Source organism: Sus scrofa, chromosome 4, assembly GCF_054392235.1.
Source record: "Sus scrofa isolate SSC_HxYL_T2T_F1_AM1 chromosome 4, Sscrofa_HxYL_maternal_Yorkshire_Landrace_v2.0, whole genome shotgun sequence".
NCBI lineage: Eukaryota > Metazoa > Chordata > Mammalia > Artiodactyla > Suidae > Sus > Sus scrofa.
The window spans coordinates 15,723,069-15,747,062 of NC_139386.1; the positions used below are offsets into that span (position 1 = coordinate 15,723,069).

At 38.9% G+C, this 23,994-nt stretch overlaps 1 protein-coding gene across 3 annotated transcripts in view; it reads right to left on the reverse strand.

Moving 5' to 3' along the window:
* Nucleotides 1–1,918: 1,918 nt before the first annotated feature.
* Nucleotides 1,919–23,994, reverse strand: part of FAM91A1 (family with sequence similarity 91 member A1) — an 87,091-nt gene continuing 65,015 nt past the window's right edge. For all 3 annotated transcript variants that reach the window (XM_085021716.1, XM_003354982.6, XM_085021717.1), the window contains 10 exons: nucleotides 22,102–22,234; nucleotides 20,179–20,327; nucleotides 18,379–18,513; nucleotides 18,109–18,222; nucleotides 13,681–13,753; nucleotides 11,528–11,677; nucleotides 9,176–9,280; nucleotides 8,520–8,643; nucleotides 7,176–7,245; nucleotides 1,919–4,949 (listed from right to left, as the gene is read on the reverse strand). In XM_085021716.1, the coding sequence (XP_084877842.1) occupies nucleotides 4,764–4,949; nucleotides 7,176–7,245; nucleotides 8,520–8,643; nucleotides 9,176–9,280; nucleotides 11,528–11,677; nucleotides 13,681–13,753; nucleotides 18,109–18,222; nucleotides 18,379–18,513; nucleotides 20,179–20,327; nucleotides 22,102–22,234 (1,239 nt within the window). In that variant the 3' untranslated portion in view covers nucleotides 1,919–4,763. The remainder of the gene's footprint in view (nucleotides 4,950–7,175; nucleotides 7,246–8,519; nucleotides 8,644–9,175; nucleotides 9,281–11,527; nucleotides 11,678–13,680; nucleotides 13,754–18,108; nucleotides 18,223–18,378; nucleotides 18,514–20,178; nucleotides 20,328–22,101; nucleotides 22,235–23,994) is intronic.

A 23,994-nucleotide genomic window follows, 5' to 3' on the forward strand; every position in this document is an offset into this window, starting at 1 on the left:
AAATATGGGCAACAGATCTGAATAGACACACCACCAGAGAAGATATATGAATGGCAAGTAAGCCTATGAAAAGATGCTCAACAGCATTTTCCACTTGGAAAATGAGCATTTCAACCACAATGAGATACCACTGCAACAAGAACCCTCACTCGTTGCTGGTGGGAATGCAAAATGGCAGTCAGTCACTTTGGAAGACAATTTGGCAGTTTCTTATAAAGTTAAATATACACTTACCAAGGACTCAACGATTCCACTCCTAGGTATTTACTCAAGCAAAATGAATTATGTTCATATTAAACGCACATCAATGTTAGATGATACACACACCTTGATATGCCATAAAGTACTCAGCAATAAAGAGGAAAGCTACTGATTCACACAATATGAATTTAAAATGCATTTTGCCATGCAAAAAAGGCAGACTCAGCACTGTACAAACTGTACAATTCCACCATTTATTAGACACTCTGGGAAAAGCAAAATGGCAGGAATGGAACAGGTAAGTGGCTGTGAGGGGTGGGGTGAGGGATTGAGTACAAAGGGGAATTCAAGGGTGACGGGACGGTTCTGTATGGTACTGAGACGGTAGACACGTGACTGTGCATTCGTCAAAGCCCATGCAGAGTGAATTTCGCTATGTGAAATTGTGAAAAAAATCAACTGGGATGTCAAGAGATCCCAGATGGAATGCAGAGTGTGACAAATCAACGTTTTACAAATGTGTAACATAATCTCAATGATGGGAGTAGGGACTAAAATGAGCTGAATTAAGTTACTCTGGAAAATGTTTTGAGCAGATGCCATAAGGCTGAAGTGGCATAACTAGAATGAACCTCGTGGTGATAGACGAAAATCGGTTTGATTTATACATATTGAGACAGAGCTAAAAATAATTACAGAGCTGTGTACTTCTATACTGAGTAGGATACATATTTGTATCTCTTAGCTCATTTCACTGAAAAGGTATAGATGCAGGAGCAGCAAGCACTCCCAGACCTCAATCTTGGCTTCTAAATACCATTCTGCAGTAAAAGGAACCAGGGCTCCTTTGCGAAGTAGCCAATTCTAGGGCTGGTATCTAGATAACACCTGCAGAGCTAGAAAGCCAGTCTATGGTCATCATGTGCCTCATGACACAGTGCAGTGTACAAGGGGACAGGACCTCTGTGCTATTCGTCTTCTTTTTTTTTTTTGGTCTCTTGTCTTTGAGGGCCGCACTTGCGGGATATGGAGGTTCCTGGCCTAGGGGTTGAACTGGAGCTGTAGCTGCTGCCTGTGCCACAGCCACAGCAGTGCCAGATCCTTAACCCACTGAGAGAGGCCACGGATAGAACCCACATCCTCATGGATACGAGTGGGGTTCGTTACCCACCGAGCCACAACAGGAACTCCCGTGCTTTCCTTCTTGATAAAGCACAACCTCAAGTTTAATTATGATAAAACACCAGAAAAACCCACACTGAGGGACACTGTACAAAATAACCAGTGTTCTTCATAAAGTGTCAAAATCAGGACAGACTGAGAAACTGTCAGATTAGAGGAGACTAAGGAGGAGTGATGATTAAATAAATGCAATGTGGTATCCCAGAAGGGGTCCTGGAACAGAAGAACATTAGAGAAAAAACGGGAGGAAACCAAAGTCTGTATTTTAGTAAAGAGCAGTACACCAATGTTAATTTCTGAGTTTTGACAGAATGTGCCATAGTTTACATAAGGTGTTAACATTAGGGGGAGCTCACGGAAGGGTGTAGGAAATATTCCTGGACAACCTGTGTAACTTTTCTGCTCATCTGAAACTGTTATAAAATAAAAAGTGAATGTATTTTAAAAGGTAGAAGAAAGCCTCAGCACTGAAAGTATAACTTTTTTAAAATTAACACATGGACTGACAGAAGATTAGACACATTTTCACAATAACTTGATCAACACCACTGTTTATTTGTAAACATATGTGTCAATAATCAAATTGACAACACTTTATACATCTCATTGTATAATATTAACATCATACCAGAAAAAAATCCACTGTACTCAGTTACAGTTTTGGTATTTTAAAATCTTTAAATACAAACCGTATTCTGAAACACTGAACATAAAAAAGAAACGCAAATAGCAGAGAAAAGTGGAAACAAGAAACCGATGTTCCCCCCCAAAACAAATAAAACCACCCGATTACATATTTAAAAAGAAAAAAAGGAATCAAGGAAGTCAGATGATCATATATTAACAACATAAAGTTGTATTTCTTTAGACCCACCTAAGAGGTGAAATCATATAATACTAAATTCCATGTCCTTTTTTTTTTTTAGCTGCATGTGGAAATTTCTGGGCCAGGGATCGAACCCATGCCACGGCAGTGACCTGAGCCACTACAGTGACAATGCCAGATCCTCAACCCGCTACAGCACAAGGGAACTCCTACCATGTCCTTTTTGAAATTTTTTTTTCTCATTTTCTAAAGTTTGCCAATAGTTTAAGCTATATTAAAGGACAGAAAAGAAGGGAGGTAGCACAAAGCCAAATGAAATTAAACATTTGCAGAAAAATTGGATAAAAATTCTTTCCTAAATTCTCTTTGGCAAATAATAAATTCTCTATTTTAATTTACCTTTGTGTTGAATTGGATCAACACATAAGATGTAAGCGATGCATCTTTACGTGGGTTAATATATGAGTGGAACGAAGCCAAATTCACAAAGGAAAGCACAAAACTGGCTTTCACATTTTGCTAATAGTTCTAAAAAGGCAGATTCTCTCTCCATAAAACTATTGAGAGGTCTTTAGCTGGAAATCCGAATCTTTCTTTCCTCATTCACATGAGAAACCAGAGTTGACCCCATGTTTTGCCAGTACTTTCCCTAAAATTCATGATCATTATTAGGTTCTATTTTTCCTCTGTTATCTAAGGAAATATAGCAGCAAATCACTCCCATATTTTGTTTTAAATACACCGGCGACTGGGTTCACTACCAACAGCTACATTCAATTCTTTATTAGTGTACAAGTCATTAACATAAGCTTAGCTTGTTAATACAGAAATAAATAACTACAGTTAGACAAAGCAAATGAAAATGAGATTAAAGAGCCCTGATCAAATGAAATCCTTTTAACTTTTGGCTGAAAAACTATAAAAGTTACATACATACCTCATAGCACTAGGAATGTACAATATCAATTACTGGAAAAATAAGTGAGTGATTCACAGTTATAAGAAATTACTTTAATATTAGCATTTTTCCTTCTATAGACAAACATAACATAGACTTGGCTTCTACCTCATACGAGACAAAGTAGAAAACTAAACATTACCGCATTTACCCTAAACACAGCCCAGACTGTGCTCCGGGTAACCTGCTCTAAGATATTCAATTCGACAGACAGGCCATGGTATTGAATACACGGTTATGCTAACAGTTTTAAGAAAGGCATATATTTCCAGAAGTATGTTAAACACACAAATGTCAGTTCTATAAATAACAAAAGGTATCAGTGAAAATGTTTAGGTTATAACCTTCCCAAATTTTCTAATGTTTTAAATGTTTTAGATATATGTTGTCTGACCAGTTAGTTTGGTTACAGTTTTAAACTAGCAAACCATTATCCTATAAGAAAAGCTAAACTAATAACACTGCACAAACTTCCCAAGGAAGGTAACTTGAAAAATCTAAAAAGTGATTCCAATTATTCTAATCGACATTTGAGATGTCAAAAGACCAATGACTCAAGAAACATTTTGAAATTCTCAATTTTTCTTTATCATTCCTCTAAAACTAGTCACATAAATTTAACATCCAGGTTGCTTAGGAATATGTCCTCACAGTAGGTTTATCAATAAAGTGTTCTGATCAGAAGACATACCCTTAATGCCTCTAATATGTAATTCTAAGCTAAAATCAAAATGCTTGGTTTAAAAACATCAAGTCTGATTCCGTAACAATTGATGGGTAAAGCTACTAAACAAAAAATAAATCAGGGTGACAATGTTCGGCAGCCACAGCTACAAGAGTGGAAAATAAATTCTATTTTTCCATAAAGACTCTATGAAAATATAAAGCCCAAAGTGACAACGGAAGTCCACTTATAAACATTGTTTAAAAATAGAATGTTTTCCAAAGCTTCTTACGAGATGTCAATGTATAGTCAGAGTTAAGACCTTCTAAATCAAGGTTAAGCTATACATAACTATGCTGATTTACATACCTTCAACAATGTTCAACCGATAATACATAATTTACAGACATCCACAGCAATTCTTAATGCCCCATCAGATCCCTTCTCAATAATGGATGTTTATCGCTGTATAGTTTCGCTACTTTAAATACCAAGAAGCCTTTCCAGAGGAAGAGTTCCTCCTCTTCCTGTGATATGATCCCCTAAAGAGTAGGTAACAAAATATAAAATTAAACAAGATTTATGTTTGATAAACTAACATATAAAATTACCATTGCAGTATTCATAGCGACTGCTTATAAACATAACAGTCATCATAAAGCCTATAAAGTACATCCTCAGTTTCATAAAAGAAACGCAGATTGTCTCCGGGTAAAAAATACAGTGCAGGCTGCTAAAAAGCTCTTTGTTGCATTAGGAGGTGCAATAATGAGGAAAACTTCAGAAAACATAAACATGTTCCCCAAACTTTTAACATTAGTTGAGCATGAACTGCACTGTAGCAGCAGGATGCTTTTTAGTGGCTGGCACTATAAAGCTGACGTTAAGAAAGAAAAAAGGCAGAAAGTGTGAGCAACAATGGTGTAACCAAATTATTGCATATGGAGATTAGCAAGGAGAAGCGAGGAAGGCGACCGTCCACTCCATTCTGTTAAGATGCCATCTTTAAATATTAAGTTCTTTGCAGGAAGTGGAACTCCCACGTCGGCACAGGATGACTGTGAAAGCAAACCTGAAAAACTGGCCTCAGTGTGGATATCCAGTGGTGAAGCACTTTCCTAAAAGACCGAGAAACAAGAGAAAAAAATGTCTATATTCAACATTTCACCAAGCCACTTAATGTAGCTGATGAGAAATACAGACCCTGGATTATCTAAGAAATGTTTATGGAATGCAAAACACTCTAGGAGATGCAAAGATGTACACCACACAGCCAAATAATCAATGACAGGTATCCACACGTGCAAACTAATACAATGCAGATGGTAAGTGCCTTCAAACAAACAGAAATAATAGGCCACGAGAGCATGGGGGTAAGAAAAAAGTTAATTCTTAGATAATCTCTAAAAACCCTCACACAGCACTAAGCACCAGAATAATCCATCCACTCCCAGCTCTCAGATTCACTCTCGCCCCAGAACTCTAGGCTCAAACCGGCACCTATGTGAGAGCTGTTCTTAGATGCTTCACCATAAGCTCCACACGTGGCATATCCATAAGCAGACCCTTTCCCCCACCTCAGTCTTCCCTTCTCCAACACATCTAGCTAATCAAGAAGTATGAAAGTCATTCTCAGGTCTTGCCTTTCTCACCACACCCGCAGTCTTTCCTTGCGGTTTAATCACTAAGTTCTATGAGTCTACCTCCAACATGTATCCCAAATGAGGTTCCTTTATTCTCTCACCATAGCCACCACTATCGTCTAGGCCAATGGTCTCCAAAGTGGGGTACTCACTCCAGAGGAGGGAGCAGTACCGTGAAAAATCCTAAAATCCTTTATCTACTTATTGCATCCAATGAAATTCCTGTTTCTGTGTTATTTTATAACATACATACATTATCTTATTACATGTATAACAGTATATACATATATTACCTTTATTATGGATACATGCAGATTTTTTTTTTTTAATGAAAAAGGGTGTTCAGCCAACATTCCTCACTTGGACAATTACAACAGTCTCTGAACTGATCTTGTTTCTATGCTTGTCAGCTTTTAATCTATGCTCTAAACAGTAACTAAACTTTTAATAGAGTCAAACAGAAGTAATATCATTCCCCAAACTATTACATTTAGAATGCATAAGCAACGAGGCCCTACTGTATATAGCACAGGGAACTACATCCAATCTCTTAGGATAGACCATGATGCAAGATAATGTAAGAAAAGGAATCTATATATGTATGTGTGTGTGTGTAGTACGTGTGTATATATGAATGGCTCAGTTACTTTGCTCTACAGCAGACAGTGGCACAACATTGTAAATCAACTGTACTTAAATAAAAAAAAGAAGTAATATCATTCCCTATTAAAAGCCTTTAGTAGTTTTTCTTCCCACGTGGCATAAAATACCCATTCTTTAGAAGGCCTGCCCTCCCTTCTTCAACCTCACCGCTTGGCACTACCCCTTTTCCACAAGGCTTCTGCCACACTTGCCTTCTCTCGTTTCCTTGCAGGCCGAGGGCCTTTCTGACACAGGACTTTAGCACCTACTAAGCTCGGCCTGTCTTTCCCATCTTTTCTGTCAGGTCATACGTCATCGCTGTCTAGTTAAATTAGGTCCCCCACTGGATTCTCTCAGATGTGAAGGGGTCTGGCTCCTTCCAAGCAGTTACTGAAACCTGTAATTCCCTGCATATTTCAAGGCGGACTTGCCTATGGTCTCACACAGTACGAGGAGCTCCAACAGTGGCTTCGACATCATTGTTTCCCCAGCATCTGCTCAAGGGTCTGGCATAGAGCAGACAAGTTTTTACTGAAAGAATGAATGAAACCAGACTCCAAAATATGGATTTCATAATGTGAGGACAGATATTCTGAACAGAAATACTCCATTCTAAAAGTTTATCTACAAATCAAGTCTAGAGTATTCTTTCTTTCCTCGGGGAGAAGTTAAAAGGTCCAGAACACTGGTTTTCACTACCTCAACAGAAAACCTCCCCTCAGCAATGGAGAATCACTGTAGTTATTAATGGAAGTACAGTGACCCAAGAATCAGCAGCTAGCATGGTGCCTGGCCCACAGTAGATGCGTGGCACATTTCTCTTTAATGAAGCATCTGCACAGAATGAACAGTCCAAACAGCTCTAGACCCTAAAGATCTGGCCAGGGAAATCATGTACAAGTCAGGTAACTTTCTGAATCTCAGCATGTTTGTTTATAAATTAAAATTAGTGCTTGTTTCATACCTTACTGCTGTGAAGACTGAAAACAAACATGGAAGTGTTTTGCAAACTATAAAAGGTCTATGCAAATAACATGAGGATTTTTTGGTTGTTGTTACCTGGAATGAGTGAACAAAGTTAAGGACTTGTAGAGATAGTTTTCTACTGGAATGTAAGAGGTTTTGAAGGCTGAAAAAAAAAGGGGGGGGGACAAAGTTTAAACAAATATAATGACAAGAACCAGTATCTCACAAGAGTTTAATTTTAGCAACTTAAATGCATTTGCTTCTTTTAAGATATCTATTCATCTAAAGAAATTTAACAATTCAATTGAATTCCTCAACTTTATCCCTTATGTTGATAATTGTTCCATGATTTGGAACGGCTATGCTCTATATTTAAATAAATGAATTCAGAGAACAATAAAATTGATTAATCACATAAAAATTCTTAAGAAACAGTTTCAATGGTTCTCAATGAAATTTCTGCCTGTTTCAATAATATGGAGTAACAGTGCGTAAAAAGACCTAAAACATCATGTAAAACCAAAATTGGAAAATTGTTAAAAAGTTTAAACTACTACCAACTATAACCATTATATATAAGATTTTTTTTTTTTTTTTTTTTTGCTTTTTAGGGCTGCACCTGTGACATATAGAAGTTCCCAGGCTGGGGGAGAATCAGAGCTGCAGCTCCTGGCCTACACCACAGCTCACTGCAAGACAGGATACTTAACCTACTAAGCAAGGCCAGGGATCAAACCCGTGTCCTTATGGATACTAGTTGGGTTCGTTACCACTGAGCCACAATGGGAACGCCAAGAAAACTTTTAAAATGAAAATTTAGGAGTTCCCGTCGTGGTGCAGTGGTTAACGAATCCGACTAGGAACCATGAGGTTGCGGGTTCGGTCCCTGCCCTTGCTCAGTGGGTTAACGATCCGGCGTTGCCGTGAGCTGTGGTGTAGGTTGCAGACGCGGCTCGGATCCTGCGTTGCTGTGGCTCTGGCGTAGGCCGGTGGCTACAGCTCCGATTCAACCCCTAGCCTGGGAACCTCCATATGCCGCGGGAGCGGCCCAAGAAATAGCAACAAAAAGACAAAAAGACAAAAAAAGAAAAAAGAAAAAGATGTGCACAAGAGAAATTTCTTAAACATTTACATGTTTTCAAAAGCGAGGTTCATACAGTCATATAAGCATGCCCATTTTACCACACTCGTGTCAAATCTAGGTAACTAAGTAAATACAACCAAAACATGTGCCCAAAAGCTTTGCATGTCCTAATTTCTGAGATAATGAAATCTAATTTTAAAAAAACACAGCAAAACCCTTGAACAAGCCATCTTTATTCAATAAATAAATATATGCAAGGCAATTAGCATGATCATGTGTGAAGTAAGAGAAAGCAACTGATACTGAGAGCTTAAGAGGTCTCAGATGAAAAGACGACAAATATAAACCCTCACCTCTCTTTCCTGCAAAGGCCATGAGTAGCAATCTTTCTGCAAACTTTCTGATTTAATTCAGAACTAAATAGTGGAATTCCAAAGCACAGCTCGAGAGGAACCCAATCTGCTTCTGTTGTGGCAACTACAAGAGAATATATAGAGTTATTAATCATATATATCTATTTTTATATATTATGATTGACCAGGGAACCTCTTAATGGAGGTCCAGAGATTTTCAGATTCTCCCACCTCTGCTGACGTGACCAATGGGCTTGGCAGGGGAGAGGACTCAGAGGGGGTCAGTGAATCTCTGAGAAAGGAAAGAATGGTTTTGTTTGTTTGAGTATATATACATACTTCTGGGAAGAAAGTACACAGCTTTCATCAGATGCTCAAAGTAGTCTTTTACCAAAAAAAAAAAAAAAAAAAAAAAAATTGCAAGCCATCTATAAGATGAGAGAATTAACATAGGTAAAACAAAACTTTTAAATTCTCAGGTCATATTTTCATATTTTAGTTATAATTCTAAATATATAAAAATGCTTCCCAGAAAATACATATGAAAAGGTCCACTATGGATAATAAGAAAAGACAAATGACATCCAAATGACTTAACAAAAAGTTAAACCTCAGAAATATTAGTCTAAGCTTACAAATAATTTTTAAAACCTTACCAGAGTTTTGCTTTGTGGCTGAATCTACAGCTGCTTCCTCAATGACCATTTCAAATGACTCCGTACTCCCATTTACATCTGAGCCAGAAGCCAAATCAGGTTCTCCTTATAATTAAAGGGCATACACAATATAAGGATTCTAACAGGTGGCATAAATTGTCAATAAGTCAGTCGTAACATAAAAGAAGCCTTCAGAACCAAAATGACAATGGAAAACGCTAACTACTCTTTAGCCTAAAGCAGTGGTTTTCAAATGGGGGGTGATTTTGTCCCCCAAGAAACATCTGGCAATGTTTGAAGACATGCCTTAGTTGCCATGAATGGAGATGGATGCTACTGATACCTAGGGATTCTCAACATTCTACAAGGAGCAGGTCAGCCCCCCAACAGCAAAAGGTTGTCCAGCTCAAAATGTAAATACACTGGGGTTGTAAAGCCTTGGCTAAAGAAACAAGGATTCGAAAGGCGGAAGACAAGATTTTCATTTAGATCATTACAAAACTGTTTCTCTCTCCATGGAAATACACAATCTGATTGCATCATTCCTTTTCAGAATAACTGACTTCCTACATCTTTTGACAAGAAAGATCATCCAAGACCTTCAAGACCTTACCTCCTTCTCTGCTCTCATCTATTACTGCCCAAGGTGACCTGCTCTGTTGTCTGAGTCCCTCTGCCTGAGAGGCTACTACCCTCCAGATAAACAACAATCATCTTTTGGGTAGCTAACACCTCATTTTTCAAAATTCAGTTCAACCTTTACCTTCTCTAAGAGGCCTTCTCCGACAACTCACTTGGGCTGAGATATGCCTTCTCTGTCCTATGTTAGCACTTCAAAAAGCAGACCCCTACCACGGTCTTTTAACACTACCCAGTAGGCTGATTCACCTGCTTGAATCTCCTTCTAGGGTTTTAACTCCTTAGGTTTTACTACTATAAATATCTCTAGCACCTAAGGAGCTATTTCATAAATGCTTGTGGAATCAATGAAATAAAACATGACAGCTGTAGCAGACATTTTTCGAAATGAATGCCTAACCCACAACCCTCTTCTCTCAAGATGCTCCCACGATACCTGGTAGTCAACTGCTGAAAGCAACCCAACTCCTCTGGCCAAAGGTAAACACAACAGCAGTGGATATCTAACTCAAAGGGAGACAATCAAATCCACTGGGTGGTTGGCAACAAATCATATTCTCTTAGGATTTCAATCTAAGAGGTTCAGTGAATGTAGTCAATCAATGATACACTTGAATTGAAAGATTCTCTAGAGTCATGGACCAGAAGTGGCACCATGGCAACCAAGGCCACGTACATACAAGACAAAATTATGCCAGAGAGGAAACAATCAGTAAGATTTAAAAATGAATTTTTAAATTAAAAAGAAAGAAAAACATTATGTGAGGAAAACTAGCTGCAGTCAATATGCAGAACAGGTTAGAGAGAGAAAGGAGGCAAGTGACATGAGGAAGGCTAAGCATGGTTGCAATAAAACATGTTTAAAGTATCAAACCTCAGACTAAAATGGCAGTTACAGAGAATTAAAGAAGAGAGAGGGGAAGAAATGGATGTGAGAGACATTTCTCCTTTTTTTAATTTTTATTTTTTTCCTTTTTTAGGGCGGCACCAAGGCATAAGGAAGTTCCCAGGCTAGGGTTCAAATTGGAGCTGCAGCTGCTAGCCTACGCCACAGTCACAGCAACAGGAGGGGATGTGAGCCGCATCCGTGACTACACCACAGCCCAGGGCAACGCCAGATCCTTAACCCACTAAGTGGGGCCAACGATCAAACCCTGGTTCTCATGGTTACTAGTTGGGTTCGTTACAGCTGAGCCAGAATGGGAACTCCTGTGAGAGACATTTCCAGACTAATTCACAGAACTTGGAGACTGACTGGAAAGAGTGGGAAAGAAGAAGGATGGGACAAAGATATGATTTTAAGGACTGCCTAACCGAGACAATGGTGCCTTGGACAGAAAAGGAAAGTTGAAAAACTGCTCATTTTAGTTTGAAAACAGTTTTACCAAGAGACTAAAATTTTGAAACCATCACCCCATAAAGGAACTTAAATTGGAGCCTATAAACATAAATATAACAGTAAAGGGCTAACACCTAATAACCGTTCTGTATTCCAACCCCAGGTCATCACTTTTAGTCACTTAGCGTTTCCTCCATTTGAATAACTGACATTTGTCCCAACAATGTCACAATATTTTCTCATATGTCAGTGACTTACTTACTCTCATAAATAAGTCTACATTCCCACAAAATTCTCCATGCTTTTTAAATATTAAGTTTGTGATATGCTCAATACCAATTATCTTAATTCAAACAACCCAACTATTGGCTAACCTCTCTCATCAGAAGCATCACTGAGTTTTCTGTTTGCAAGCTGGCTGGAAGCATTCAACATGGTGACATATCCACAAAAATGCTGCAAGTCCACTTTGCTCCTTAGTATTTGCAGTGCTTTATGGACACCCATATTGACACGAGTAAACTCTAAGAACAAAGAATTGACATTACATTATAAGTAGTTTTATAATAAAACACCAAAAATTAAATATACTTTCCTTTTATTAAGCAATTCTTAGAGCTACTTTTATACTTTCTCAAGACTGATTCCAATAAAGAAATATCTGTGAATATACAGGGATGCTATACACATATCTTTATAGCCTTCAGAAGGCAAAAGAACAAATTACTTGCTGCTAAGTAAGCAAATAGAGCCAGTCAGTGCCTCAAACACTCAGTGGACCTCTACCGGAAAATGCATTAAATACACATTTTATTTTTTAAAAAACTTAAGTAAAAGTATTAAAACTAAAACTAATAAGCTACTTGAAATTATATCCTTAATAAATTATTTAGATATTAGCTCAAGTTTCATAAATATGCAAACTTATAAAAGAGAAAGATGCTCTATACCCAAATATGAATACTTCTCTTCTTTAGAATTCACACAATAATCTGCCAAGGCAAGAGATTTATTAATCAGTTCTTGAGATTTTAAGATTTTTAAGATCCTGTTGTCACTATTCTGTATTTTCTGAGGAATAATCAGTTTTTCCACAGAATTTATAACGTATCAGAGGATTAGCTGCAGAGAAACGTCTAAATAAGAAAATTCTCTTCTCCAAATTTTGAACAGTTATTCACAAGAGAACACTTAATTTTAAATGTGAGGTTTTTGCAGCCTAGCCACGTGAAAAGGAAAAGATACTTATAAAAGTTTTCTTCCTTTTCATACTTTGGGGGAGGAGAGGACAATGGTGACTAACATTTTGGAAAAGAAGTTCTATGAATTACTGTAAGTTAAATTACTTGAACTATTCACTGCTCTCTAAAATTCCAAGCATTATGGCTCTAAGAACAAGAAAAATAGATTTCAGAATAGCAGTTCTGCATGGGGCAGGAAACACAAGTGGTATATAAATATATGTAGGTTTTAATCAGAGTATTTTTCTTTTGAATAGCTATACTTTCTTTTTAAAATTTAATTTTTTTGCTTTTTAGGGCTGCACCCACAGCCTATGGAAGTTCTCAGGTTAGGGGTCAAATTGGAGCTGCAGCTGCTGGCCTAAGCTACAGCCACAGCAACGCAGGATCCAAGCCGTGTCTGTGACCTACACAGCAACTGAGAGCAATGCCAGATCCTTAACCCACTGAACAAAGCCAGGGATCAAACCCAAATCCTCATGGATACTAGTCGGGTTAGTAATCCACTGAGCCACAACGGGAACTCCCTGAATATCTATACTTTCTTAATATTCAATGGAGGAAAGGTATTTTTATATTAAAGAAAATGAAGAAAGAATTTGTTTTACAGAAATTCTGAGTATCTTTCATCAAATTTATTTTAGCTCACATCTAATTCCAGAAAGAGAAAACATTAAATAGGGCTTTCCCCCCTTGGTTCTAACCAGCTTAGTTTAGCTCAAACTCTGCAATCCACTCAAGACCTTTCTAATAGCATATACAAAATTTAACAGCAGAAATAAATGCTGAAACAGGAAATACATGTAAGTTCTCTATAAACTGTAAATTAGTATACAAATGTTCATTAGAGTCCAAAAAAGTCCTTGAAAAAAATGGTATGTAACATTGGGGGGAAAAAAATCAATTTTCTAAACAAAATCTTCCCTTTGACTTGTCTTCTCCAACAACCTCCAAATAAAGAAACAATAAAAGGAAACTAAAAGGCTCAACATACCGAAAGCCTAGCCTTCCATCTAGGTAGATACCTACTTAGTCTCATCATCTCTAAGACAGACTGGTATTCATTCCTTCTAGTCCTAGGTCCTAAATGAATCTTATTCTATTAATTCTTGGCAGGAAAAGGCACATGGCAGAAAACTGCCTTTTGCCAATCCTCTTTAAAAGAATGGTTGTAAGACCCTAGAACTTAAAAATTTTAAGAATTCACTTCCTGCTGTGTTTCCACCAAATTGTTGACAAGATTAATCATAAAGAAGTCAAATGGATACAATTCAAAAGTGAGGTACCTCCTTGGAGTTCTGTCTCGTCAAATGGGAAAGGTATGTGGACAGTCTCTCCTATCCCATGCAGACCATGCCCCTAAACAGGAAGAAACACAAGTTGAAACGTACACACGAAACCTGTATTTTCAATGGGAGATACTCAAGTGATAAATAACACTGTGCCTCGTGATGGGATATTCCCCAGTCATAATGCATCGAAACGTCCTTGACACTTTTCTATTTTTCTCCAGCAAGCAAGGGCAATCTTAAGTCTATATTGACCTATTAAGGCAACGTGTCTCAGACTGAGTGTACAGGCCAACGTGTCTCAGACTGAGTGTACAGGCCAAGTGAAGCCTGATTGAGATCAGAGTGCCCTGGCACAAGGGTGAGCTGCAGTGCTAAGAGAGCAAAGTGGTGGAAAGATCCCCAAAGTCACCTGGCATGCCATGGACCAGAATGCAAAACTCAAAAACCTGCAATGAATGACACATTCAGAATTACTTGCTGCAACATTATAATTACACATAATCGGAAACAACCAAAATGCCTGTCGGTAGGGAGCTGGTTAAATAAATTAATGTTTATGTTTTCGATGCAGCTGCAAAAAAGAGGAAGCTCTCTACAAACTGGAATGGAAAGATCTCCAGTTGCTAAATGGAAACAGCATGGGGTATATCAGTGGGTAGTGGCTTGCATGTGCATAAAGAAATTCTAGAAGGACACAGCAGAAATTAAAGAGGCTGTCTGAGCTGGAGGAGAGTTAGGGGGTGGCCACTGGGTAGAGTGTTAGAAGGGTAGTGATACTTTTCTCTGAGCATCTTTTAATAGTGTTTTATATTTGAATCATGTGAATTTACTATTAATTCAAAAGTGAAATTTATAATAATCTATGAGTCTAACCACCCCACTCCCACGCTACACATAATAATTTAGTTTCGTCCATCACTTCTAATGTTCATTTGAATTCTGTTAAAGTATTTTGTATGTAATCCCTAAATTTGTTTTGGTTTTATAGTTGTGTAAGAATGACAAGCATGAGGAATTTAAGTTAATGTTTATTTAGAATGATTTTAAAAGAAAACTTGACATTGGGTATCTATAAACATTTTTTCCCTTTAAAAGAGACCTATATATCATTCAAATTCAAGACAGTGTGATATAAAAGAAAAAATAATTTCAGGGGAAAAGCACACTCATTTTACTTGGTTCATTTAACAACCTGAAAATACTTTTGACATCTTGTTTCTATTTCTATTCCATTGATAGATTCATGATTTTAAACCTACACAAGACAGTTACTATAAAAGTATGGTTTTAACAAAAGTCTTTGATTTTGTTATGTTTTAGGTTCTAGCCAGATGAATCTTTTTCTACGGTTTAGAAAGAAGCATTCTTTTTCAACAAAGACAAAACTCCTTCAACATACTTTAAAACTCTCACTCTCTTCCACTACCACTGCCACCGTAACTTTCTTAAGATTTTCCTATGTGCTAAACACAGATGTTTTAAGGCACTTTTATGAAGATCATCCGATCATCCATCTTAGTCATTCTTTTTTTTTTTTCTTTTTTGGTGGTGCCTACAGCATATGGAGGTTCCTGGACCAGGGTCAAACCCGTGCCACAGCAGTGAGCTGAGCTGCTACAGTGACAACGCTGGATCCTTAACCCACTGAGCCAAGCCTCACTCTTTTCAACAATCATATAAAGATTAGAACTTTTATTATCTCCAATTTGCACATGAAGTCGCTGAAATTCAAAGAAGTTATTTCACTTGCCTAATACTGCTAAGTAGTGGGACGGAGATGTGACCTCAGGCAGTCTGACCCATCCGTGCTGTCAAAGCCATTCTACCACGTCGTCTCCTCCACCCCGCCCCTCACGTGTGCCCCAGAGGGCTCGTGCATCCTCCCTCACGCTTCCCACTACCACCCACGTGCTGATGCTGACACTCAGGCCAATCGCTCCCGTACAACCTCCCTTATCAGGCCGAGCGCTGCAAGAATCATTCTTCCTCTTTCCACACCCTTCTCCGGACACCCGACCAATTCTATTTTTTATATTTGTAACAGTTCTTCCTTTCCATGCTCATCACCACTTCCCAGGCCAAGGCTGTCCTCATCTCTTATCTGGTCTCCAACACTGAATCCTAACTGGTCCTCTGGCTTAGGTGTCTTCTCCCCCGCCCCCCCAGCCATTCTCAACAGTCTCCGGGCTGATCTTCCAGACGGCAACTGATCGTGTCAATCCCCTGCTTAGCACTCTTTACTGGCTGCCATCAATCTAAAGGGTAAAGTCTAAGCACGCTAGCAGGACGGTGAAGGTACGCTGCCCTTCAGAGCCCAGCTACTTCTCCAGACTCACCTCTGACCATCACCCCGGCATTCAGCAGCTCAAAATCACCTAACAGTTTACAGGCCCCAGCACATGCGAGCACTTTGTCTTCCTATTCATTTATTCACTACTCATTAAGCAACTTCTCTGAGTCAGGCACTATTCCAAGGGCCAGGGAAATAGTTATGAAGAAAGAGGAAAAAAAAAACTCTATCCAGAGATTTATTCATGCTGAACCTTCTTCTGACTGGCCTCCCTGGCCTCTAAATCAGCCTTTTATACTTAGTGCAGGTCTCATTTTCTCTAAGGAGCTTTCCCTAAGCCTTTCCCCTTGCCCCAAGGCTGGATGAATACTTCTCTTTAATGCTTCCACACATAACTCTATTCAGCCCTCAGCAAAAAAACTGGAAGCGACTGCTTATGCAACTAAAGTTCCTTGAAGACAGGGACCATGTCTTGCTTGTATACACACATTAATTACCACAGAATAGGGCAAGTACAACTGTTAGTTGAATGAATTAATGAAATTTTTATGTACCAGAGGTGTGCCACATACTTCACGTATGCCTTCTCATTTCATGCTCTCAACAATCCTAAGGCTAAAAATGCTTACCCCAGCATTAGCTGTCACTATCGTCTCCTGTTGCAAACAGCTGATATTATCACTTTCATTTTACAGATGGGAAACTAAGTCTAGGAGAAATATCTTTAAAATGCTACACACTGCCCACTCTGGGCTGACTGCACATTGGGCACCAGGCAATGCTGATGCCAATCAGCGCCAGGATGAACAGCCTGAAATCAAAGCCCCCCACAACAGGGTGTCAACAAATGGCTCCGCATGAATAAATATATATCACTATGTATCAAATAAAAATAAAACACATTACTTCACACCTGCTAGGGTGGTCGTAATAAAAGATCAGATAGTACCAAGTGCTGGAGGGACTATAAGATGATACAGTTACTTTGGAAAACAGCCTAGCAGTTTCTTAAACAGTTAAGTTACCATATGACTCAGCATTTCCACTCCTAGGGATATACCCAAAAGAAATGACAACACGTCCACACAAACACCTATACCTAAACAGTGGTCATTATTATTCATAACAGCCAAAAGGTGGAAGCAATCCAAACGTCCATCAGCTGAAGAACAGAAAAACAAAATGCTGGACAGTCATACAAGGGAATATTACTTTGACACAAAAAGGAATGCAGGAGTTCCCGTCGTGGCGCAGTGGTTAACGAATCCGACTAGGAACCATGAGGTTGCGGGTTCGGTCCCTGCGCTTGCTCAGTGGGTTAACGATCTGGCGTTGCCGAGAGCTGTGGTGTAGGTTGCAGACGCGGCTCGGATCCCACGTTGCTGTGGCTCTGGCGTAGGCCGGTAGCTACAGCTCCGATTCAACCCCTGGCCTGGGAACCTCCATATGCCGCGGGAGCGGCCCAAGAAATAGCAACAACAACAACAAGAAAAGACAAAAGACAAAAAAAAAAAAAAAAAAAAAGGAATGCAGTACTCATGCTACATGATGAATCCTGTCAACAGGAAAGAAGCCAGTCACAAAAGACCACATACTATATATGATTCCACGTATCCGAAATGCCCAGAATAGGCATCCCAGGGAGACAGCAAGTAGATTATTTTAAGAGCTGTGCTGGGGGTGGGGGTGGGGGGCGCATGGACGGGGACAGTGGAATAGGGAAGTGAGAAATAAAGGAACCGCAAAATGTTATAAAATTGAGTGTGGTGATGACTGCATACATCTGTAACTACACTAACAATCACTGGGCTACACAATTTAATTGTCTGGTACGTGAAGTGCATCTCAATTTTAAAGATACTGTTAAAAGAAAATAGGGTCACACAGGTAGCAAAAGATGAGGCTGGACTCAAACTGGGTCTAATTTCAATGCCCATGTTGTTTCCACCATTTCCCCAAACTACTAAACAAAGGCCACAACTGAAATCCAGAGCTCTGACTCCTTACATCTCAGCTTGACAAATGTCAAATTACTGACAAATTAGTGATTGTGGCTCAGCAGAAAGCTAGACAAACTGTGATCTTTAAAATAAAAAATCCGAAGCTGATTGTTTCGAATAAGGAAACCGTACCTGAATCAGAACGGCCGAATGTGTTAAAGCATCATTCAACATTGTGAGCACATTCGATGTAGGAACCACCCCAGGATCATGACCCCACGACGTTATTAGTAATCGATCGTAACCCTATGGGAAAGAAGTGAATAATACACAGCATGGCATTTAGACATTTTTTAAAAAATTAAGAAAATTACCTATAATACTGCTCACCAATTTCTATTTCCTCAAAAATTAAAACTAAAAGTTTTTTTAAAAAACCCACAAAAAACCTCAGAAACATACCTGGAATATGTCTGGCAGTTTTCGAAGTCTTGTACCTTTGGACAGTAAAAGAGAAGGTGGTCCCTGCCTGGTGATGTGGTAAATGTACAGCTTAAACCAGACAGAACTGACTTCTGGGATTGCTGGTCCAATATGCTGAAGTCATAAAACAGGCAAGATACAGCTGTAAATACTTACTTCACAAGCAATCGATTATATTCTCATAGCTAAGAGTATAATATTAACTGTTTACTGCTAATATCCTTATGAAGATACATTTTAAATGATCCATTCAGTTTCAAATATATACTGGAATCGAGAAAGCAGGTCTTATCACTGCAATTAAGAGAGAGGACTCTGGAGGAGTGGGCCAAGGTTTAAATTTTGGTTTCATCCCTTCAACCTAAGGTTACTTAAACTCTCTTGTGCCTGGTTTTGCTCATTTGTAACACGGCAACCAAATATGGGGGTGGGGGAGTGGAACGCACACAAAAAATTGTTTTAAAAAAATCAGTAAATGCAAATCTACAACCGCTCCCATTGGACAGAGGACAAAATTGGGGTAAAGGGAGGGTGTGCTTACTGAGCAGCTAGACCAGCAGAGGCAACCAAATCATCCTTGTACAAGAATCCCCTCCCTTCTTTTTTTTTTTTTTTTTTTGTCTTTTGTTGTTGTTGCTATTTCTTGGGCCGCTCCCGCGGCATATGGAGGTTCCCAGGCTAGGGGTTGAATTGGAGCTGTAGCCACCGGCCTACGCCAGAGCCACAGCAACGCGGGATCCGAGCCGCGTCTGCAACCTACACCACAGCTCACGGCAACGCCGGATCATTAACCCACTGAGCAAGGGCAGGGACCGAACCAGCAACCTCATGGTTCCTAGTCGGATTCGTTAACCACTGCACCACGATGGGAACTCCCCCTCCCTTCTTTTACACCAATAAACCTACCACATCTAGGAAACCTGGCACAATGTAGCACTGCAGAACAGCGGCATAATCCCCACTCTCTGAAAACAGTACACGGCACAATGGCCTTGCTAAGATTAGATATAAATACAACTGATTTATTTTGAAAAAGTAAAAGAGCAGAAGTCATTTTCACACTTTTATTTTATTTTATTTATTTATTTATTTTGTCTTTTTGCCTTTTCTAGGGCCTCTCCTGCAGCACATGGAGGTTCCTAGGCTGGAATTTAATTGGAGCTGCAGCCTACACCAGGGCCACAGCAATGCCAGATCCGAGCTGTGTCTGTGGCCTACACCACAGCTCACAGCAACGCTGGATCCTTAACCCACTGAGCAAGGCCAGGGATCGAACCCGCAACCTCATGGTTCCTAGTCAGATTCGTTAACCACTGAGCCACGATGGGAACTCCATTTTCACACTTTTAAAGATAATTAAACTTCTACTTTTCAAGCCTCATCTTTTCTTTTCCGCTTACTTAGCATCACAGCTTCACTTTCAAAATATTTCATTTTTCCTAATTATATTTATCTTATCCCTCAAAGCCATCCAAGTTTCCGTCTTAGAGCACCCAAAAGCATTCTCTTAAAATCCTGCATTCGAGAATAAAATTTTAACTAGTGTGTCATTAGTCACTAGATAATACACATATAAAATGTACCAATTACACCTCACAAACTGAACATAATAACATCTTACAACAGCAAAAAATACAAAACTGCTTTCTGAGTCAGTGATTTTAATATCTACTATCTGCAAACTGAAAATTAACACAGCAAGACTGTTAAACCTCTCCTTCAAGTCGCCATGAGAAAGGATGAAGTGACAGCAGAGTGAGCCTCCCAGTGGGTCTTTACCTGAGGTGTGCAGCTGCTGACAGGCCGGATTTCGTTGGTAAGAGGAGCCATGGAAACAAGCAGGGTGTAATTTTTGTTTAGAACTCTGCTGCAAGTTGCAGGGTCCAAACCCAGAAGGCTTTCACAGCGCAAGAGATCCAGAGGAAAACCTGAATTATGATCGACACACACAGAATAAAAGACTGACAATGTGAAACCAAAATGTCTAAGACTAAGTACTGATAACTGCCTTGAGATTTAAATTTTTTTAATACGGGAGAATCTACCAAACAGTGCCTTGTTTCCTAGGAGAGTACTAAGACTCTTTTAAGATTTAAAGCTAAAAGTCTTTATTCTTCTGGTCTGGAAAGATAACTGTCTATTGGTGTTTCTTCAGGCTAACCTTTTACTTTAAAAATATGTTTGCTTTGCCTTATTTAGCTTCCTCTCTGCCCCCCGCCATAACACGGCAGTGGCATCTTATGAAAGCCTAAGTGCCACAGGAAAGCTGTATCCTTCCCTCCCCCAACTGCCAATCTCCACAGAAATTTCTCAGCCAACTGCTGAATTGACCAGAGGGGCGAGAACTGCTCATTTAGAAACACGTGCCCTAGACTGTGGTCCATAAAGATGAACTCACTGAGCATGCAATTTTAAGTAAGTGTTCCCATTCTTTTTTTATATATATTTATATATAAATATTTTGTCTTTTTGCCTTTCCTAGGGCCGCTCCCTCGGCATGGGGAGGTTCCCAGGCTAGGGGTCTAATCCGAGCTGTAGCCACCGGCCTACGCCAGAGCCACAGCAACTTGGGATCCGAGCCACATGGTGATCTACACCACGGCTCACGGCAATGCTGGATCCTTAACCCACTGAGCAAGGCCAGGGATCGAACCCGCAACCTCATGGCTCCTAGTCGGATTCGTTAACCACTGAGGCACGACGGGAATTCCAGTGTTTCCATTCTTAAACCTTCTGGAATAGACCCATCCTAATGCTCTCTAAAAAGAGATACTTGAAACTTTAGAAGATCAAGGTAGCCCTCTAAGCAAAAGTGAATCTAAAGAAAATACACGAACTGCTGAAAGGACATGAGCACAACTGGCACCAAGATCTTGGTCTTTAAGACCATTCATGAGTAAAAGAAACCAGCTTCCCAGCGGAAAAGGCTGATTCCAGGGTTGGAGCAGAAATATAAGGTAAGATAGTTTTGCCAGAAAATAAACATTAACTCCCCCCCACCAAAAAAATTTTTCTTTGAGAAAGACGAGAGGCAAAGGACAAGGAAAAAAGAAATCTATTGGCAAAATCTGAGACAACTGTAGCAAAAAAATAATTCAGACAATAATGACTGATTATAAACCACTGAAAAAACAGGAATTGATAAATCTATACTGCAAATATAAGAGAAGGCTTGGTCCCAAACGTTCAAAAAGGAAGAAGTTCTAAAGTTGGAAAAAAATGATCAATTTGCAACCATCACAGTAAAGAAAGGTTCAGTAAGGAATCAACAGTGGACGCCAAATCTAGGAGGAAACACTGATATAAGAAGTAGGATATCTGATGGTCTCCCCACAGACTGCTTATTAGTTGCGAGGGGACAAACACTTAACCACACAGTAGAGAAATCAAAACCACATTGACTGGGTGAGCAAAATTAACATCACAAGAAGAGAAGCTTAACCAAAGTCTGCTTAACAAGCATTCTGGTCTGTCAGTGTCCGGCCTTTCACAGATAAACAAGAGGAGCATCTCTGATCTTAACTAAGTTACATCCTCATGGATACTAGTCGGTTTGTTAGTTAACCACTGAGCCATGACGGGAACTCCTACACAAAATGTTTTAAATAAGCAATGGCTGAATAAGTAAGCACGACCTGTTTAATTTCTTAGAAAGAAGTTCCACAGGATCATGTCTTCAAAATCAAGTATACTTTATCATACCGTAATTGGGCTGGTCTGGCTGTGCAGTTTGTGCAACTAGATCTTTATTATGACGCAGAAACAATATTGTGTTTCTCAGAGTAAGTGCATGATCAAAATATCTCTGTGCTTCTCCTTCACCGGTGCTCTGCACCTAAACCAAGAGAAAATACATTTTACAACAAATACCACTCTATGCCATTCATTCAAGTACCCAGCCACACAGTAGAGATATTAAGACTAATTTAAATCAAAACAAATATTAACCTCAATCTTGGCTGAGCTTCCATTTGAGGATGACAGAAATTACCCAACAAGTAAAACTAACAACTTCAGCAAAACCAAGTAATGCTTAATTGTACCATAATATGTTCTATGTTCCATATATGATTCAAATAGAGTGTGTAAAAAACTCTAAGATCTATATATTCTGCTTCATTCAGAAAAGTACTCCAATGCATGGTCACCAATTATACCGCTATCTTATCACCCTGTTCACAACTGTGTATCACTGGTTGTACGGACAACGGAGTATGTGATTCAACAAGCTGTTCACCAGTGCTGAGCACACAGCTTAAAATCACTCGACAAGGATTCACTGAGTCCCTATTATGCGCTATGATCTCTACAGGACGAAAGGAAAAGAGCAGACAAAACCCCTGCCTTCACTGTGTTTACATTTTAACGCATGCTCTTCTGATACAGGTCAGTCACCTACTCAACATTTAAACACACATATATCCCAGAAACAACACAGAAAAGTGAAGGACAGGCCTACAGGGGGAAAAAACTAAATTAGATTTGCATTAAATTAGTAAGATCGACTGATTAAGTTTAATCAAGATGAAGCTTCTCAAAAAAGAGTTAAGACACTATTTTTAAAAACTAAACTTCGGACTAAAAGGCTTTCCCAAGAGTGACTATGTGGTTAAAAAAAAGAGAGAGAGAGATTAAAAAGTAAAAATGATCTTCCAATTTACTATATTTAACAAAAGACTCGTTGAGGTGAGAAAAATAAAAATCAGTAAATATGCTGGATATAAAAAGATAATACACAATAAGAAATAGGGTTATGAGGTATTAAAAATATTGAGGAAATAATGAAAACATAAAGATAAACGTTGAGCAGACTACTTAATAACAAGAATTATCTCAGGCACTAAAAATGTAAAAATCCTATGGATTAGGAGTACTGGGAAAAATGTTATAATCTTTTTATTTACTTATTTTTGAGATACAAAGGAATTACAAAATCATACAAAATTCTCTAAACATACAGAGTTCATCACTAAATAATTCACTGAATTACAAAAGGTACTAAAATTATTAGTCAAGGAATAGATTAGGCACACAAACTGCATAAAGAAGCACAGAAGACAGAATAAAATACCCAGGGAATGAACAACACCAAAAAGGGCAATTAAGATTTAGAGCTAAGGAAAGCTAGGGCTGTACTCATGGGGAAAAAAGATGGTTAAGAACAAATATGGCCCATGTCTTCAAGGTGCTACAAGGGATAGTGAGAAGGGACATAAATATGATACCCAGGGAGAGTGTTCCATGTTTAAGTGGAACAAACACTTAAAATTGCTTAAGAGTAGATCTTTGAGTGTCATATTGAAAAAAAAATTTAAATGTAATTTTAGAAACGTGCAATTTAAAAAATTACATATAGACTGAAGGTTTCTGTACCTTCATTTCTTTATTACATCGAAATATGCTAAGCATGCAGATGAGGTAGACAAATCACTTTTTTAAAATCACACAATTCATTCATCCACTCAATATGTTTAAGTCTAAATGATGGCCCCAGTATTACAGTGGGAATGAGGTAGGAACGCGCAAGAATATACCAACAATCTACACAATCAGTGACAGACGTTTTATCAAGCAAGGAAAAGTTCCAGATGCCCT